The 20,733-nt window shown below is 41.7% G+C and overlaps 1 protein-coding gene across 8 annotated transcripts; it reads left to right on the plus strand.

Annotated features, from left to right (window-relative positions):
* Window positions 1–1,098: 1,098 nt before the first annotated feature.
* On the plus strand, window positions 1,099–20,463 carry kansl1l (KAT8 regulatory NSL complex subunit 1-like). 8 transcript variants are annotated; one of them, XM_086219904.1, is made up of 16 exons: window positions 1,099–1,391; window positions 2,661–3,652; window positions 7,006–7,168; window positions 8,073–8,228; window positions 8,520–8,623; window positions 9,451–9,664; window positions 10,403–10,568; window positions 11,070–11,201; window positions 13,426–13,575; window positions 13,808–13,908; window positions 14,260–14,372; window positions 14,673–14,736; window positions 14,833–14,945; window positions 15,653–15,773; window positions 17,164–17,302; window positions 17,615–20,463. In XM_086219904.1, exons 2-15 carry the CDS (start codon window positions 2,730–2,732, stop codon window positions 17,293–17,295), a joined length of 2,652 nt encoding a protein of 883 aa, XP_086076030.1. In that variant the 5' UTR covers window positions 1,099–1,391; window positions 2,661–2,729; the 3' UTR covers window positions 17,296–17,302; window positions 17,615–20,463. The 8 variants fall into 8 exon arrangements, with proteins under 8 accessions (XP_086076030.1, XP_086076034.1, XP_086076036.1 ...); XM_086219908.1 differs by having other exon boundaries at window positions 2,682–3,652; window positions 15,653–15,769; XM_086219903.1 differs by having other exon boundaries at window positions 1,100–1,391; window positions 2,682–3,652.
* Window positions 20,464–20,733: the final 270 nt, after the last annotated feature.

Raw genomic sequence — 20,733 nt, forward strand, 5'->3', positions numbered from 1 at the left:
AAAGTGAGTTTCTTTGCCACTGTTCATCCCCCTGCCAAAGGGATTTTCCTGGTCTTTTCCTGAAGTCTGATGTTACGCCTGTGTTCTCAAGGAATGTCTTCATGTTGCAGTGAATGTCTGATAACTCATCAACAAGCCTCTGGTCTACAAGCTGCTTGGCATATGCGGCCTATTCTCCACACCATCCACACCCAACGTAAAAGCCACTTTAGTGGCAACACACCGAGAAGGACAACAATGCTTCTCTGTTGGGGATTTCTCCCTTTGATGGTGACTGAAGTCAAATGATTAAAGATGCTACGTTCATGATCTGTCGGAGAAATTGCAATCCACGTACGTACCGTGGCTCATGAAATGAAGGAATTTCGAAAGAGTGGTTGTGAAGCTCTGTGCTGTGAAAACTACCTGCTATGGAAAATCGTTTAACCGTTTAGTTTTCGCATGTTGGTCCATCTTGAGAAAGACTTGCCCTTCTGTGACTCTCCCCGAAGTTTCTTCTGTTTTGTTTTTCCTAATTGAAATGAGACTTCTACCCTGATCGTAGCAGATTCGGAATAAGTCTGACACAATTAGTTTAGGCCTGAACAGCCCATAAATGGTCCATGTTTGATTGGGCCAGATACTCATTGCTATCAGATCAACAGTGTGTACAGACTGAAAAGAAGCCAAATGCTAATTGTGATGTATATTGTTGTTGTTGTTGTTGTTTTTTAGCTACGTAAATAAAATGTGACTTAATTTAAATCATGAAATCACATACACACACACACACACACACACACACACACAAAATGGTAAAGAACCAGCCCCGCTTGCTGTCAAATAACAACAATATTTAAAAGAAAACGTCCTTTTTTTATATATAATTATGGACATATTCTATACTTTTATAAGTTAAGGGTAGATTTGAAGATCTAAATCGGAGATGCAACGTTAAAATTTCAAAATAATACCAAAGATCCCTAATCATCTAAATTAGGGAAACTATAACTTTATGAGCCCAAAGTAGATGACGAGATTAGATTTTCCCTATGCCTTTAATATTTATATGTGAGCGCGGGGTTGCGAGTGTTGGTTATATCCCGTGTTCGAGGTTGTGCTGCGGCCGTGAAGGCGTCGTGGGTCTGGTCGCGCCCCTTCTCTGCTGCTGCAGCTGAGGAGCGAAGGACGAGGAGGCGGAATAATGTCAGTTACAGCAGAGACCCTTCGGTTCACGGGCGAGAAAGTCGGGACAAGGCGAGTTTTACCGTCGGATGCTTGTAAACTAGACAGATTTAATTCGGGGGAATTCATTAAATATCCGCAAAAGAAAAGAGCCGAAGAGGATTGAAGCCACAGCTGGACAGATGCGTAAACGCTGAGGTGTTAAATCAACGGCTCGTCTCTCTTTGGTGAGTACTAACTAGTGAACTTAAACGGTACTCTACCCAAGTGAACAAGTGATTTAGGTTCGTTTTTTTGTTTGTTTTGTTTTTGTTTTCTTATGCAGTTACACGGTTTTAGTGGCGGCAAATGAGCGAATCCTGGGTACATTCACCCCGGTGGTGCGCCTAACTTGGCTTCTTGTTTGTTGTTTTTTTTTGTGTGTGTTTCACTGCATCACTTTATCATCCCGAGTCTTCTCAAGAGCAGACGAGAGGCTGCGAGAAAACTACAAACTTGCTACCTGCTAACATCTACTCGTCCGACAAATGTAATTTAGCTCGGGTAACAGGAGGGAAATAGAGGGGGGGGGGGGGGGGGAAACAGGTTTATTGGACCAAATCGTTGACGGTACATTAAAGGTGACGACTCTATTCAGTATGTAACACTTTACAGCTGTCGTGTCCGACAATCCGTGACCTTTTAGTGCTCCAACAACGCCTGTCGGTAACGTTACTAACGTGCGCTACAGTTGGAACGTCGAGGCTGTTGTCGTCGCGTAAAAACAAACAAACAAAAAAACAAAAAAAGAGCGTAACTGATAATGAACTTGGCTACGGAAGCCGAGAGAGGCTATAATTAATTTTAAAAGATTTTATAGCGTTATCTCGTAATAAATGGATTTTACCTTGTTAGCACGAGATATGGAGGACGTTATCTCGTGACATCAGGAGAGTGCCCCGTTCTGACGAGGCTCGTTAACTCCACACAAATGATTTCGTTCCCACGTGATAACAAGATAATGAGCTTCATTGAAAACTGATGATACTTGGAATTAAGGTGGTTAATTTGCAAGCGTGGTTGTCTGAAATGGGTCGACACCTCCTCCATTCCATAGTCAGACTCTCTTACCACACTGTAAGTTTTTGTTTGTTTTGAAAAGAAAGAAATGTGCTGAAATGTCTGGTAAGGCTTTGCATGAGAAACCGATTCAGCATTATATTTTTATTTTAGTCGCAAAACTGTTTCTGTCTTCCACTGATTTTTTTTTATGGTAATACATGGTGAGAAAATCACGGCAGCTATCTTTAGTGTGTTCAGTACGAGTGGCTACTTTGCAAGTAGCGTTCTAGGCTAAGAGCTGGAATGAAATAATTTCGACTCAACCCTAGAATGGTGTTGGTAATGGTATGTAGCACAGTGAGGTTGATACAGGACTGCCTGATGCCTCTTAGCATTTGACATCGGTATTTTGCTGTACTTCATATCAGTGGGTGAATCACTGTGTTTTTTTTAAGATGTGTTTCACATCTTGTCAGGTCATTTAAGGAGCAGTCTGTGAATTCTGCCGCGGGTCAGACGTGGCTATGGCTCCAGCCTTGACTAAAATCCTGAAAGACGGTCATGGGATCCACCTGTCCTCAACCCCTGCTGCTGTCAGAACGGACCCAGACAGTAGGATCATGCAGAGCATGGAGCTGGAGTCTCCGATGAGATCAACAGGAGAAGATGACCTCCAGGAAATGTGTCTCTACCCTCGGGACTCCTGCCTCCCCTCCAGCCCTGTGGATATTTCTGCCAGTCAGAGTGAGACGGAGCTCATCTCCAGCCCAGGCTCCCTCCTTCGGTTCCTGTCCTGCACTAAAGGTCTGAAAGAGTCTCACCAGGTGGCCTCTGTCTTCCCAGGTGTACTAGACATGTTTTCTGTCCCTCAGTACAACAGTGCTGCTCCTCCTCACTGTGGGCCAGATGGTGTTGATGTGCATTTCTCTCTCACCAATCTTAGTCCTTTATATTCCCACGGGGAGGTTGGGCTAAGCCGTATTCCTCAAGCTTCAGTGCAGCCTCGTGGTGTCAGGTTGAACTCTGAGCAGCCGGTACAGCGAGCTGTGAAGGAGCAGCTCTCCAGGCAGGCAGAGCTGCAAGGTCGAGTCTGGAGGCTGCAAAAGAGACTGCAAGCCCAGCTAGGAGAGCAGGCTGTGCTCCACTGCAGCCAGCAGCTGCAGGGGCTGGGCAGACTCGGCCAAACTGCAGGTGGACCTGAGGCCAATCTCTGCTCCTTACACCCTGGTGTACTACTTCCACAAGACTACCACAAACCATGTTTGTCCCCACTTGGGTCGTCCACAAGCTCATCTTCATTCACCGAGCTCGCAGAGTTCAGCCAGTCCAGCTTGGCGGTGCTACAGCACCTGCAGGAGGCCCTGGACTCAGAGGCCACTGCCAGCAGCAGCTCTGATGAGGACCTAGAGGAGGTCAGGGGTCACAGAGGAGCCAGATCTTCAGCTCAGTGAGTCCACATGGCTTGTCCCTTTTAGAGCAGTTTTCTTGTTTTTTTGCATTGCAGTTTGTTTTCTTAACATAACAGTGAAAATATATGCAGTTTGGATGAATCATATAATTTCACAATGTCACACATTAACTGCTGTTATAGACATAACTAAGAAATGAGCTCAAGCACACGCTGCTTTTTTATTTTAGTCAGTGTAGATAATTCATTTTGACGGTCCCGTGAAATGAAAAATACATTTTCTACACACTTAATGTTGTGTTAATTATTAATCATTCTCTCTCTTTATATATGCCAAAATGAATGTTGAACACTGTTTTTACATCAAATCCCCGTCTTTTCTCTTCAAACATTTAATGTATCACCCTGTCCTTGGGAGCCTTTATTAATTTTGGGACCATGAACATGCTCTGATTTTTGTGACCCCCTCCATCCATCATGCTAGGCACTGTAGCTCTATTATACCTTTCCTCCTACACTTGTGAAAGAAGTGGCTATTAAATGAATTATTTTGGGTATTACACAACACAGCAAAATAAGGTGAACAGGCCATGATTAATTAATATATCCATATTCGTTAGCAGAGAGCTAACCAGAAGTATCTAGTTCAGCCAATTGTGAGACTGTGGTAATTATGCTCTATTGGGGGTGGTGGTGGTGGTGGTGGGGGTGTTATGCACATCCATTGCTCTTGGTTAATGTAAATGCCAATCAATATCTGGGACAAGGCTTTCCCCTCTGGCTTCATGATTTCAGCAGAAACACACACATGTGGTGACAAATAGAAGTTTATATGCCCAAGAATGCTGCAGGGATTTTTATAGTTAAGGTATGGTAAGGCTCCAGAACAAGAATACAAGTTTCCTAAATAACCTAAGAAAGTTAGAGTGCGTGTGTGTGTGTGTCCCCTTTTTATTTGGTCTATTTGGCTCCATTTTGGGAGTGTCAGCTTGCCTTTTGTCTGAGTTCTTCGGTATCTTTGGAACAATGCTCCGTTCTGCTTCAGTAAACCTGCCCTGGGGAGATTTTCTGGCAGGTTCCTCCTTGAAGAGGATATGTGCTGAAGAAGTATGACCTTTAAAATCAGTGACATGGTTTAACTTGAATGTGAAAGCAAATCCACATGACTTATCCACATTACCCTGCACCGGCAGCGGTTTTTCACACATCCAGCTGCAGCTCATTTTCGGTGTTTGTAATTTTAAATATACTGTATGGGAGTTGTAGGGGATAAATCCTGGCAATGTAAACCTAAGGACACACCCAAACCCCAAATACCTCTGCAAGGAAACACTCTTAAAACAGGGGAATTTACAGAGCTACTTGCTGAGGCTAGCAGGATTTGGCTGAGAGCTCATTCTTTGCTTTTTCACTGACACCAGTGTCTTGATGATAAATATGTATATAATGTAGTTTTCTTACGTGATAATTGGACTAATTCTAAACATTTTAACCTTTTTCCTCCTGCCTGACCTACTGTTTGGCAGCTGTCCCTGGAATTTTCTCATTATACAGTTGGAAAGTGTTGGTCAGTGTTCAGGTGCAACAGAGGCAACTTTAAAGGAGCATGTCAGTTTTTTTTTGGGGGGGGGGGGTGTAACATATTTTCCATCCCTCACAGAAACAGACGAGAAAATGGGTACCCTTCTCTCCTCTGTGCATACATTAGGGAGCTGGGATTCAAAGAGAATGGTTGACCACTAGTTAGCTTAGCACAGTGAATGATCGTGGATTGGCAGGTCCGCAGACCTCCATCAAAATCATCGAGAGGTAAGGTTCAGGATCTTGGTTTGTCTGGAAGCAGTCCCCCTCATCCTTATTTAAAAAAATTAGCTACGATTAGTTGAACAGTTGCTCTTTTAGTCCTTAAAAAAGGTTTTGTTTTGTTTACTTAAATTACAGCAGAAGTCTTGAGGTGCCACGTGAAATCACTGTACCCAGTAAAGAAAGTAGTTCCAACTACGTGTCTGATTGTGAATGTCTTGTCAACATTGGTAATATTAATGAAGACAAAGACCGTTTTGGTGAAAAAGCTAGCTTGCCCATCCGCTACCATTCTTTGTGCTCAGCTAACTAGCAGTCAACTGGTCTCTGTAGGTCACAGAGGACAAAGAGCTATCCATCCTTCTGTCTGGCTCTGGGGACGATTTCATACCAGCAAACTTCTTGAAAAAGGTGGTGTGTTCCTTTTTAAAGTGAAACTGTGAGAACCTTTAACCCAATTCTAGCCTGTCAGTGTCATTGACAGACATAGAAGCAGTTGGGAGTATTTCAGGGAACTAACATTAAACTAGGTCTTGAAAAATTCCAAAGACTATTTTCAAAATTCTCAGTGTGCGGCTCCGTATTGACCAGCCTAACATTTGTGTTTGAAGTGGGGGAGTCTCTGCCTATCGTAGCCGAGGTCCAAGATCACTGCCATAGCAACCATGGCACTGCTGAAGCCAGGCAGCCACACACACACACACACACACACACACATTCACAGGGGACACAGAAGATAAATGCTATCACAACAAGCTAGTGCCATAGAAACGCATGGACACACAACACAAATCAACACTGTTTTAGTTTGTGACTTTTATAGGCCTTTGTGGTTCAGCAAAATACCCTCCCCCGATGCTGTTAAAACACTTTGTAGCTTGCATGTTATGAGGTAGCATGGTTGGTGGGTATTAGGGGTAAAAACTGCTGTGAAATCAAGTCTGAATCTGCATAACAAACATTCACGGCATTGAGTTGCAGAGGGAAGCCTGGTGTCAACACTAGAGACAAAACAGAGCTTGAAGATCATCCACAGTCATTCATGTGTGCTGTGATGGAACATTACAGTCTCGTCGTGTGTGTGTGTGTGTGAGAGAGAGAGAGAAAACTGATAAATACTATTGGTAACATTGTTGTACATTGTAGTACAGGTCACACCAGGCTGAAGTAATAAGTAACACCACATGTCTTTGGAGCACATATTGCACGTCGCAGCCGTGTTTTCTTTCCGTATCTCCAGCTTAAGTCCTCAATGAGGCCATATGATGTCCCTTGGGTGTACACCACTCATCCCTCATCTCAGATAAGAAACTAGCGCAGTATGTGTACTCCCTGTTCTCTTCCTACAAGACTGTACATGTGCAATATCTGTGGTCGAGGGTTCTGACTTTGACTGAACAAAGGAAAGTATAGTGCATGAGATGATGTCTGTCCTGAGAGTCCCATAAAATCATTCATACAGATGTTTGGTGACGGCGGTGTTGTTTTGGAAAGCATTATAAGGATAAAACATTTTCTTCATGAATAAAAGTGCAGTACATTTGCTGAAATGATAATAAGGTATATAATATCGTTGCACTTGGTTCCAGCCGCAGCAGCAGCAGCAGCAGCAGCAGCAGCTGTAAGGGGAAGTGGCTGGAAGAGAGAGCAATGCTGGGCAGCAGATGGAGTTGGCTGCAGCTGCGTGTGGCCGACCTGGAGGGGAGAATAATGCAGCTGATGGAGATCCACAAGCAGATCCGGTCCGCTAAGGTAAGTCCAAACTGCCCCCTGTAGCCATAGAGGGAATATACAAAAGGTTTTGCTCAATATGTGAACATTTTGCTATATTTACTTTAAGTATTCCATGAATCGGTAGTCAGTTGACAAGATTCAGTCCAAATTCACAGCAAATTTCCTGGACTGCCAGCACTCTGAAAAGGTAAATGATTCTGAGCAATAACTATCAATTGATTTGACTTTTGTCTTTTTGGTCTCTGTGGTCATTTTTGGTCACTGTGGCCATTTTCAGTCACTATCTTTAAAGTTTAGGCTAAAGATTCCCAACCAGACCAAATATTTGCAGAGAAAATGGCAGTCTGGCTCTAGCTGCCTACAACTCAGTATATCAAGACACCAGTGCTGTACAAGTTGAGTATTGCAAGTAGCTGCAAGTTTCAGCTAGTCTCATGCAAATCTTTGGTCTAAACTGGCCTGAAGATCTCAGTCCTGGTTGATCCAGTGACAACTGTAGGTAGTAGCAGTTGTGGTTTTGATTATTTCCAAGCAGCAGAACAACTTTTTGCCATTTAAAACAGAATTCAGGCCAAAACCTTCCCTTTTCCATGATTCTGTGAGCAACTGTGATCTGATTTTAGGCTACAAAATGTGGGATTCAAGGAAACAGCAGGGCACAGCAAAAGGCGTGTGATACATCAGAGAGCTGTAGAAGCCTGTCGCTGACAGCTGTTCTATCTGATCTATCTGCTTACTGGGGCTGCACCTTCTTCTTCCATTATTCCCTGCAATTCGTCAAACTGATGCGCTTCAGAAAAAAGCTGATTATTAAACACATTTATCTCAAAAATATGGTGTGTTACATTCAAATGAGTCCAATAACATGATGGATGTTTGATGGATGTTTGAGGATGATACAGATGCTAACTGTGTGTTTCAGGGTGGTGTGGTGCTTGCAGAATCCCAGCCTCTGGCAGACAGACGGATCCAGCACACCCTGCTGAGGGAAATGGCTGGGCTGTCCTGCACAAACTCAGATGCTGCAGACTCTGAACCCTGCAGCCCTGCACGGCTGCTGCACAACATAGAGAGGCAGGTATGAGGCGCTACACACACCTGCTGCACAAATATCCCATAGATCCATTGCAAACCAGAAACGTGCATTTGTTTTCCTTGCATTTTTTTAGTCATTGGATCACTTTTTTTTTTTTTTTTGCACTTATGATCCAAAACGGTAAGGAGAGTGTTAAATGTAGGGAATTCTTGAATCATACCCTATGGCCTACCATCCTAGTGGGTGTATTTCTCAAACACACACACACACACACACACACGTTTCCATTAGTCACATGTGAAATGCTTTATTTGGGTGATGTCTTCATTGCAGAGTGCTCAGCTCAGCCGAATTGTCAACAGTCTGATGCCTCCTTTCACCCTTTCACCCCCGTCCAAACAACCACAGATCTGGGAAGACAAGAGAGGCTTCACAGGGTAGAGAACACACGCACGCGTGCGCACACACACACACACACACACACGCACACTGACATATCATTGGAACCATCTGGGTCAGTGAGGGTGTGCGCAGCACTAAGCAGCTTTGACTTTCCTACAGGGGGTGGGTTGGTCAGGAGTCTGTCTGGTTTCCAATAATGGGGCTCTTGAAGTCAAACTAAGAAGATATGGGAACTTTAACTCATGAAGATTTTGGCGCTTCTAGAAAGAGCCAATTGACTGAGCTTTAAAGTTTTGTATGTAATGTTCATACCTTGAATCATCCCCTACAAATCTGTCCTTCCTGCTGCTTTTTGAACTCTCCCAGTCCAGCCGTGGAGATAAACATTGCGCAACAAATAATTGTTGTTGAATGTTAAACAATCTTGCAGTAGTGGCTTTCATGTGCACGGAAAACGCTACAGTCATGGCAGTGGTGCGTGTTAATTTTGCAAAGCTAACTTGAGGTAAATAATTTTAGCATGCGGGTGAGGTGGCTCCGATGGATGCATAATCTCATGCTCCTGATCATTCGCTGTCAATATGACCTCAAATCAATACTACGTTTATTTCAAATTTTTTACCTGGACTTGGATTATGACAGAATCGTTTAAATGCAACAACAAAAATGAATATACAATGAACTGCTTATCTGTAGTTGACTGACATAAATTATTGGAGCAACCTCCATCATACTGCAAGCCAGGACTGACGGAATGGAGTCCAGATCCAAGATATTGCCATGTTTTGTCCTCTGAAGTAATGTTTAACTAAATCTAAAAGACCAACACGGTGATAAACTTCCTTCTGTTTTGGTCTTCCAGTGGTTCAAGAGGAGACAAGACTTTCATGCCGTGGAGCTCAAAGAGAAGGCGATTAAAAGCTGATCTGTCCAGTGTGTGTGCTCGGGCCAGGCCTCTAGTCACCTACCACAAGCCCAAACTGTTTGTTTTCGAGACCTGCAACCCTACAAGTCCACCGGTGAGCTACATTCAGGCAGTATTCCCTGGTCTGTCTGTCTTCAAATGCACTGATCAGGTAGATTTACAGGCAGCGCTGCATGTGTTCATGCATCCCAGAATATGCTGAGTTTCTCTCTGGATTTATTTTTTGCTGTTCTATTTCCAATGTGTCCAATTAGTGTGATTACTTCTCACTCCTCAACACTGACTATTTGCTTATTCTTGTCTTCATCCTCCATTGTTAGCAGCTGAAACAACTTAATTTCCCCACAGAGTGATATTAGTGTTTGTTCATTAGTGCTGCCAGCAGCTGAGCTGGAAGCAGGCGTCGATAATAACGGATGGATAAACGCTGAAATTCAGCTGTCAGTCACATTTGCATTCCCTCTCGCTTCTGAGCGGGAGTGATGAGGTGACTTTGAATATATGCACCTTGATACCCCCATTCAGAAGACCTCAATTTATGAATGCCTGTTTGAGTTTCTGTAAAAGGGTTGAAAAGCCTTTGTGAAACATTGATGAACTTAATTAATAAATGAAGGATTCATGTGAAATTCAGTTTCCAAGGGTTATTTTTTTGTCACACAAACTTGTATTCTTCAGTCGTGGAATGCCAGGTCACTTAAAAAGACCCCAGATTAAACTGAAATGACTGAATGAATATTTCTTGGATTTGCTTCACATGTAAAAAAAGACAAATGTTCATTTTAAACTTCTAGCTTGTATTTAGTATTAGTAGTATTGATATTTTGAATCCAAATATGTGTCCAAACCTTGTTAATGGTCTCTTTTTGTCCCCTCTTTTGTTCGTCAGGACTCGGGAATGTCTACCTCCACCCTCTCCTCTCTGTCCTCGTGTTCTCATTGTTCCTCCTGTGATCCTGTGGTTCTGTGCTCTGATCCGGACTGCAGCTCCAGCGCTGCCTTGCCCTCCAGGTCCTCCAGCTCCAGGTCTCACCCTGCCTTCACTCTCTCCTTTGGTAAGCAAATGACTGACGTTGCTATATCATCCAGCTGGAGTTAAAGGGTTGGGAGTCGACTTAGATGCTGGATTGCAAAAGAAAACTTTAAAATGAGTTTCTCCTTTTGCTTAAATATTAAACTCAGCTTCCTGTTTGATGGCTCACAGATTGATTGCTTATGCACTTTCTTCTTGAGGCAAAGGATAAATGCTTAAATATCTTTTTTTTTTTGCTGTCAAAATGTAAAGCCAAGGATAGCCAGGGTAAGAACGATACAATATAACTAGAGGACAAAACTTTCAAAGAAATCCAAAATCTTTTACACTTAAAACAAGAATGGGAATTTTAGAAAAGTGCATTCTGTGCTTTTCTGCACTCAATCATCTCCAGAAATCGATCCCTGGTAGTGTTACCACTTAAACGTCAGTGTCAGGATGATTCCATCCTTGTACTGAGTCTGGATTATAATTGTTTACATAAAATGCAAATATGTCATTAAATAATCTTATCTTCCTGTAGACACTGGTCTGTGCCCCCCGTCACTGAAGATCCCAGCTAGAGAAGAATGGTACCAAGAACCGCTGGACATCAATACCCAACCGTCCAGCCCAGTGGACTACAAGAGACGCAGCTCCACACCACTGCTCAAGAGTGAGTCTCGCTGTGTCCCAGCACTGATGACAGCTCTCCTCTTGCTGTCTCACCCCCTCTGTTTTACCCTCGTCCACCACTCTGTAATACTCTCTAACAGCTGTGCACTACTACAGACGAGCACATTACCGGGGCCATGTCAGTAATACTGAGCTGATATGTTGTGGTGCTGCTTGTGAGGAAGGTCAATAAACGAGTGTAACCCACTGTGCTGATGTCATGATTAACACTGGATGCTGCTCGCTGGTCTTGGTACTGGTACGCGATGAATATACACTTGGTTCTCTGTGCTATGACAGAAAATGTTATTTTAGGTGTAAAAAACAAACTACAAACTTGTCAATTCCAATATTTTGTTATTTATTTAGAACATTTTCAAAATATATTACATATACTAATGTCATCATTACCTCAGTGTTTGCCTACTTCAGTATTTCCCACTAAACAGTGCTGTTGGTTTCATTCTCACTTTTAAAAAAAAAACTTAAACGATTCTGAGAACATCTGTTTACTGTAAAGAGTGCGGAAGGACTGGTGAGGACTGTGGCGAAGCCTCAGTGCTAAGCCATTCTAACCAACCAACACTGTGACATGCTTCTCCTTCAACATTAACTCATCCAACCTGCTAATTCATTCCCTGAAGATGTTAAAGAAATTTTTTGACATTTAATGTCCTTTTCATCCATAGAGGTTCAAATACGTTAGCGCTGGCATGCTGCTAAAGTTAGCTGAAGCTGCTGTAGGGGACATTCAGGCTGTGAAATCCAGTTTACGCCTCAATATCTTGATATATTTTGTGTTTGGACAGGCATTTCCTCAGATTAGATGGATTGTTGTTGCCAAATTTGCATTCCGTACTACGAACATCGCAGAGGGGGTTGTTAGTTCCAAGTTCTGAAAAGTGTAACCACACTGGGTTCACCATCACCCTTGATTGTATGTTGGGCTTGAACATGTTACAGGTTCGCCATCACATGGTGTCACTCTTTCTCTAACGTATTTTATACACTTTCTAATTACCAGCTGTCACTCTGTAGTACTGATAGAAAGCAATCCGCCCTTTCAAGTGCAGAGTTGGGCTCATTCTCAGAGAATCGCTGGCTTTCATTGCAGTTACTTGCTGTGGTTGTGCTGCAATCAAACCTATTGTGAGGTCAATTTTAATGAAATGGTAACTGAATTTCAACACTGATGAAAAACAAAAACTCATGATGGAGGCTTTTATAAGGTCACATGTCACGATCACGTGTCAGTTCCCTGTTCTTGGCTGGAATAATAAGAGCAATCTGTACAACAATGCTCTTTTTTTTTTTTCTATTGAAGGTGGTTGTTAATAAATCAGATTAACTAGTAATTTGTTCAGACAGTGCTCTGATTTGCCGTCAGTTAGTCGACAGTCGTGTCAGCGTGAATCAAGCGCTGCTTCCACTGCTGTTGACCACTGCGCCTGCTTGTTATGTGCTCGTGGACCATCAGAATTGCTTCCAAGCATGCTAGACATCCCGCTGGGTCTGTATGGAGCTCCCAGCTGAGAACTAGATGAAAATGAAATCATTTAGCATCTCATCAGCATCAATATGTGTCTTTCTATATTAGCCTCTGAGCTAATGAGTTATTAATCATTCATGTCTGGCACCCTTTGGTTTTATGGTCCATAAATACAGACTGGCAATCCAGAAGAGTTAGTGACTTGTCAGACTGTTCCTGTTTGTTCCCACGGAAAGTTGACCAAAGACTTTTTAGGTTGATAATGTTTGCTTGAACACTAAAGTGAAGATGATGAAGGAGGAGAATCAAAAGGGAGGCAGGGTGGGAATTGATTAAGATGTCATCATTCATCCACCACTCTGTTGATTTTGTGTCTGCTTGAATGATCGTACTCCCAGAGGACAGCCTGTCAAGTAAACATCAGCTAGAATATCAGCGTGGCACAAGGCATCAAACCTGATAGCCGATCATTGCTAATTCGGATGATATCACACAGACAGGGAATATAGAACACATAGCATGTCGCCTAGAGAGATCGTTTCTAAGTGTAAACTTCAACTACAAACCTACAACGCCGTCAAAGAGCAAAAATGCTGCTGATATGATGGAAACCTCAGTAATGGGACTAATGGTTGAACCATTTAAACACACTAACCAAAGCATATCATCTTGGACGGAAAGGACATTCCTGTGCTGTATTCACTGTGTGTGTGTGTGTGTGTGTGTGTGTGTGTAGGTCACAAATGCAAGCAGCATGGAAGACACAACCATAAAAACAGAATTATGGGTCTCTCACCTATCACGTCAGCAGGCTCAGCTCAGCGTCAACACAGGACGACAAATCAGAGGAAAATAAAGAGAAGACGCATCAGGAGGCTAATTGAAGGTTTGTGTGTGTGTGTGTGTGTGTGTGTGTGTCTCTAAGCAGTGTGAATTTACACTCTTTCAGATGTACAACACATCTGTCTTTGATTAAATGGCTTCTGTGAAAACAAGGCTCTTGATTCATAGGAGCAAGTTTTGGGAAACGCATGTAACTGACATAAAAATTGAAAAGATTTAAAATTATCAGTGTGTTCGTGTGCGTGCGTGCATGTGTGTGTGCGTGTTATACTCAGATGAGGAGGATCTGCTGTATCGTCTGTACAACCCAGAGGAAAGTTTAGATGAAGTGCTGGGGGAGAGCTACCCGCGGGTTTCACACAAGCAGCCCTCACAGGTAACACACGTGTGCGCACACACGTCTGTACTTGAGATGACCCTTTATGATCACACGCTTACCTATCGCAAATCTTATAATAGGATTTTTCAAAAATATGGTTTTATAGAAGATGATGTCATATCGCCTTGGTGGCGGTCTGCCCTCTTGTTCATAAAATATTCTTATATGGGTACATAAAAGATGTCAGGAAATGATCAGGCTTCACTTCCTGTCTGCAAATGGAGTGGTGTGTGTGAACACATTTTTGTGCAAGAATATTTAATAAATAAATGAGGCCAGTTGCCATGATTACCAAACCAATGATCATACATCTGCCTTACCTAACCCTAATTCTAAGCTTCCTTTCAGGGTTTTATCCGCAAACGCAGGGGACAGAGGGAGTACAGCATCAACCACACCTTCATCCCCATGTCACTGACTAAGGCGGAGAAGCTGCAGTACAAAGACATCCTCACACCCAGGTATGGACGAACAACACCTTTCCCCATAGTTGCATATAGATTAGTTGCATATATTCATACACTGTAACACAGCAGACACTAAAAAAAAAAATACTGGTCTCATATCACAACAGGAGAAATGGCTCAATCTGGAAACTGAAACTAGTACAAACTATCATTTTGAAGCCTATCGATTAGACTGAAACGCTAATTTAAAACTTTTTAATCTTTCACCTCACAAAGATTAATAATGCATGAAAAGATATATTATCGTGAACATTAATAAATCTGCCACCTCCAAACATCTCTCTTTCTTTACAGCTGGCGAATAGTTGACATCCAGCCTCTGCTACAGGAGGCGGTGACAGAGGACACGGACACGGAGGTACTCTCTCCTCCCTTCAGATGGGAGCTCTTTGGTTTGATTTGTGAAGAAATAATCGTGTGTGTGTGTGTGTGTGTGTGTGTGTGTGTGTATCAGCTGGAGGTCGTCACTGACGAAGTCTTTGCTCAGAGACACCTGGCTTTGGAGCAGAAAGAGAAATTGTTCTGGTCATCTTGGGGAAACAGAAAAGGCTGCAGACGTCCTACAAGGTATACACACACACACGCATGCACACACGCACAATTGTAAACGAATGAAATTGAAACTTCTCCCACACACACTTTGATTTAAGCTAAAACAAACTATATAACACTGGTTTTGGTGCTGCTGTGAATGAGTGTGAATGGGTTACTACAACTGGTCACGCTTGTCCGCGCTAGTACAGCAGCGCTGAACCAGAAAGGCTGCTCACTTAGTTTTAAGCTCAAATCAAAGAAGTGTTTGTGTCTTACCGACCATACGTCTGGATAAAGGAGATGTGGATTATGTTGGATGATGCGTTTGAGATTTTGTGAACTGACATTTTTGGGTAGCCATTAGCCAGCAGTTGCTTTTAGCTGTAAGCTAAATATATGTGGTGGGGAACAAAACAACCTCCCTCTTGAGCTCAAAACACCAATTAGAGTTTGACAGACAAAATACACTTTTTGGGTGAAGTGTAACTTAAAGTACATATGTCAGATAGGTCTGAGGGAGTAAACAGCTTTCTCAGTCATCAGAAATGTCTGGTAGTGTTTATCATAGTTCATCCCTTCATCAGAAGATGATAACAGATGGATTTGACAGCTGGATTCAAACTTGAGCTCTTAAAGACTTTCCTTGCTGACTGCTGAAGGCTCGGTTGTACATGTGAAAGTACACTATTGAGTAATATTCCAGTTGAGTTTCATGGGGTTTGCTTGTTTTTCCTCTCCAGATCTGGCAGAAGGTTGTCAGGCAGCGGGGGTGGGACATGCACATCAGGCGAGGAGAGCTCTGTGGAGTGGAGTTGTGCTCGGCTGGATACTGATGAGCAGCCGAGCTCAGAGATGGGGTTGGTAAGATCAAAGGCAACACAGCTGAGGCCCCGAATCCCCCGAATACAAACGATCATTATCGGTGGACGATGATCCAGGTGCTACATGCTAATGCTGAGACCTAACCGACAAGTTTTTACTGACTTAATGGACACATGTAGCAGCAGGGATGAAGTAATAATAATCGAGAAACCTAGTCCCATTTGGAGCAGTCATTTATTACATTTGATATATTCTATTTATTTGGGTTCTCTGTATTATTAGAAGAAAAAAACTTCCATAAAAGAGGATTTAGAATTGGATCCAGGGTCAGAGGGCTTAAAGGGTAATTCGTACCCAGTATCCACCATGACTTCAGATGGTAAAACATCTTTAAAGGGGAAATGAGTTGAATAAAAATAGGGACTGACCTTTGTCGCCACAATAGGAAGAATCAAGTACAATCGGTCTCAATCATGACACGTTCTTGTGCATGAATTTGTTCTTGCACACCATATTACCCTCAATTTAATCCTACAGACAGGGAGCAAAGCCTGATGACTGTTTGTAACTCTGCTCCTGGCATATATTATGTACCTCTTGTTGATTGACACTTGCAAGATTTGTTTGAATTTGTGCACAAGTGCATTTCATGAATGAGGCCAACATCTTTAGAAAATCAGCTCTGTCTTTTACCTGAAGGATATTTCCTGTAGTGTTCCATTTAAAGATTCAGTTACTTGTTTCAGAAATAGACAATAGACAATATTGTATTGGTTATCATTTAATAAACCCTCAACAGCCCACACAGAGTCTTCACTGCAGCCGACAATGCACTGATTGCAGTGGCCACTTCACACTGATTGGAGAAGGAATATGTTGCCATATAATGAGATTGTCCCCATCAACCTTCTCCACGTCACAGATATCAGCTCCTTCACTGCTTCTTATTCCATCCAGCACACATACAGACCTGATTAAAGCTCAACCTTTGATTTATCAAAGCATCAAGAGATAGGAAAAGCTACAATAAAGCAGTCTGAAACCATGAAAGGGGCAAGTACGCTTTGGGATTGGACATAATTGAAATTTAATATGGATTGCAGATTCTCTCGCTCTCTCTCTAAATACATACAAATATATGTGTATGTATGTATGTATGTATGTATGTGTGTATATATACACACACAAATATATATGCGTATATATAATTTTTTTGAAAGTTAAGTTTAAAAAACACACTTTGATTAAAAAATAAAACATGACAAAAAATAAAAAGTTAAGTTGAATTTAGAATAGATAAACTTGTAATTAGAAAATTAAAAAAAAAGTCCTCTTGTGATATGTGTAAGCCAGTTTATCCAAATGTCAGTTTTAATGATATATGAATGTAAGAGACACTGATTACATTTCCCATTGTCCATCATGACAGCCTGAAACGCCGTGGGACAGGAGAGTATTTCCTGTGGATGATGAGGAGGAGGAGGCCCTGTTCTCTGATAACTCGGTGCTACACTGCCCTCTGGTGGATGAAGCATATGCAGCACACTTAAAGGAAGCTTAGTGGCCATGTAAGACAGTATCGTGAGTTTGAATATGTATGCCCAAGAATATTTGGCTGACAGTTTTTGAAAAATGTTTAATGTATTCATTCATTTGGGGGAAAAAAATATGTGTGGATCATTTTTTAGTTGTGTTTCAAACAAGTAAATTATCACTAAGTTGTGATTTAGTCAACATTCACTGCACGAGTCTTTAACAAAAGCATTATTCATTCATTCTATAGGTACTAACCGAGTTCCAAATAAACATTGACACAGTACACAAGAGTGTGTTTGCTACATTTGTCAATCAAATGATTAATTATATTATGTCTTCTCCAGATCTCCTGACTTCTGGAAAATGTGGGAATCTTAATTTGGACACTAATTACATCCTATGAGTGGTTTGATGTCATAATATGTAAGTGTTTTAGAGTGAACATTGTAACATAATACTATTTTAGCTTGTGCCACACTTTCAGGTTGTAACAAGGTACTACTATATGTACTTTAAGAAAGGATATGTACCAGCACAATTCCATGGTAGTCTCAGGTTTACGATGTATACTGTTTGTAGTTGTCTAATCCTATTTATTTCCACAGTTGTCTTAAAATGCCTGTATAGAACATCTATAGAACATGTCTATGTAAGTTTTACTTGATTTAATGTGCTTTTATATTTCTTTTTTTTTAAATGCTGTTATGTTGGTATATATATTTTTTATGAAGAATGAAAAGTTATTAGTTAAACACAGCGTTGTTGTGTGTCATGTTTAAACACGTGGTGAATTTTCTAGTTTTCCAATAGCTGGAAAACCTGGAACAGCACATTACAAACCTTAAACATGAACAAATATGAGGAATATAACTTGGATGGTGGGAGTTAAAAACCACACAGTTGCGGCAAGAAGGAGAACATTTGTAATTTAAAAGACTTATCAGTATCACTTCATTATCATGAGCTGATCACACGTTTGTATTCCATCCAATGAATTGCTGGCTTGGATGTCATTTTCTGACTCTTGAATCAGCATCTGTGTGTCAGCTGCAACTGTGGAAGTCTCTCTCTCTTTTTTTTTTTTTTTTTTAAGTGAGAAAATGTAACATAATTCACTCGTAAATGGGTTTGCGTGACGATCTTACAAAAAGGGTGTAGAACACAGTTTTATCATTACACCAGTAAGAGAGAGAGAGAGAGAAATAAAAAACACAGAACCAGGAAAGGAAGGGGCCACATAAGGTTCAGGGCATCGTCTAGGAATTGTGACATCATATTCCAGGAGAACTGATTGGTCAGCAGACAGTGCTTTTATACTTTGTGATATCTTTTCTCAATAGTGACCAGCTCTGGAGCAGGTTATGTCTACAGACCGTTACCATGGTGATATATCCTGCTTTTTTTTTTTTTAAATGGTAGTTTGAGTCCTTATTTACCTCGCTGACCCACTTCCTGTTACTAACAAACTTCTCCCTTGGGTGTCCTGGGTAGTGTGCAGCAATTTTTTTTTAAATTTATTTTACTATTAGCAGCACCCCCCCCCCCAAAAAAAAAGCCCATTATGTAACCTCTGTGTTGTTATTATAAAAATGTCAATCTTAGTCAAACTGATGAAGTAGTTGTACCTCAATCACTGCATGGGTATTGCGTAAAATCACTCTTCCAGATGAAGGTCTTCGGTCATGAAAGAAACTGTTTGTCAGTCAGAAACTCTTCTTTGTCATTTCTGTCACGTGATATATGTCTGCAACTTCAGCCAAGTATTTAATGAGGTGCCACTGATACAAGCTCATACTGGAAGGACAAACCAATGTGAGGACATTTCCCTGTGATGTGGATGATTAACATTTATGGGGGGTCAGCGCTTTTAATGCTGTGGTCCCGGTGAATCGGCTCATACTTTGATCTCGTACGCGTAACTTCCTCTCATAATATTCCTCACATCTTCCGAGTTCAATTCCCCATGAACTGAGAGATTAGGAGGTCTCTTTAAAGCCGTCTCAGGTTGGTTTCATATCACATGAATGGGTGTGCAGTAAAGTATTCCTCTTTTTTTTTTGGTCTAGATGCTTTTTGTTTACATAGCTGAAGGTAGTGACTACCAGCTATTCTAGAAGCTGTGAGCTGTCAAGGTCATGTTTGTTTTGTTTATGTGCAGAGACTTGATGCGTTCACATCTCTCCGTCAAGACAGACTCAACACTCCCAGCTCTTATGGAGGTCACCTAAAACTAGTCAGCAGGTCAAATCCAGAACGGTGACCACAAATGGCATTGTATTTATAAGATTGGGCTGTTTCACCGAATGAAAATTTCAAAATACAACAATTTCATTTTTTTGCAGTCATTTTCAACACCAACAAATGTTTATTCCGTACGCTACGAAATCTTATTTATCTCAAACTTTGCCCACAAATATTTTCCTGTTACCGTCTGCAAGCACATCTTCTCTGCCAAACTCATCCATCCTCTTATCCAGGTGTGAAAAATCAACTTACTAATCAAAAGCCATGATCACTACACAGGTGTTCCTTGTGAGGAGGTCAAGATTAAAAACGCCAAATCTGCAGATTACTCATCGCTATAATCACATGAAATGTCAAGAGTCAACAGCAGGGAGGGCAATTGGCAAGTTTTAACCTGAGATGACAATGTAGCAAAATGGCTGCAGCTCTAAATGTTCTTTTTTTTTTTTCAACTATAGGCCCTTTTTTTGGACATGTCTTTGCAGGGTCAAGCCGGGTGTAACTGATGTCAATTATGCCACCTGGTATGGTGCATGTGGGGCCACTCGAATGGCAAAGACAAACAGCAGGACCCCAATTAATTTGATCAGTAACACCTATGTTGACTCTGCTACAACGTGTCAAAATGGCTGCTACCTTTGAAATCTCAACCAGATTGACACCACAGTCAACCAAGCAACCAGAAGACAAGTGACATCACGGGTTTAGAATCAAAACCTTCATGTGCATTACCAGTTGAAGACGACCAGCTCCGTTCCAGCTGAGGAAGGGTGAATGTCTGCAGACTATTCACATCTGCTGGAGGGAAGCTGGTCCACTTGCCGCTGGCCCCCAGAGGGGAGCTTGACCTGACGGTTGTCCAGGTTACACACATTTGATGGACTCTTTGGCGAGGCCTTACCGATGAATCACATTTTACTTCCATCATGCAGATTGTTTACGGCGTCATGTTTGCGTCTCATTCCTAACTTGTCACATGTAATGGTTTGAGTGTTCGCTGACGTGAATGCTGCATTTGCATTTGCTCAGGTTAGCTGATAATAAATGTATTCAACTTAATGATCAGATATGTGCTTTTCTTAAATTGTTTACATTTTTGTGCATGTTTATATGTTAGGAACAATAAGTCGTCTGATTAGAAACAAAATGGGTCTTCTTTTTTTTCCACTAATGTTTTCCTCAGTTATTTTTCTTCCTTGAAATGTCAGTGGCACATTAA

Source organism: Aulostomus chinensis, chromosome 12, assembly GCF_037954235.1.
Source record: "Aulostomus chinensis isolate RoL2024-O1b breed Wild chromosome 12, RoL_Achi_v1.0, whole genome shotgun sequence".
NCBI classification, from domain to species: Eukaryota; Metazoa; Chordata; class Actinopteri; order Syngnathiformes; family Aulostomidae; genus Aulostomus; species Aulostomus chinensis.

What these genes read in the sequence shown, in the direction of transcription:
- kansl1l (XM_086219904.1), top strand. Translation starts at nt 2,730, where the DNA reads ATGGCTCCAGCCTTGACTAAAATCCTGAAAGACGGTCATGGGATCCAC. An exon ending in CACACAAGCAGCCCTCACAG is followed by an intron (nt 13,909 to 14,259) that starts GTAACACACGTG and finishes GCTTCCTTTCAG; the next exon opens with GGTTTTATCCGCAAACGCAG. An exon ending in AAAGACATCCTCACACCCAG is followed by an intron (nt 14,373 to 14,672) that starts GTATGGACGAAC and finishes CTTTCTTTACAG; the next exon opens with CTGGCGAATAGTTGACATCC.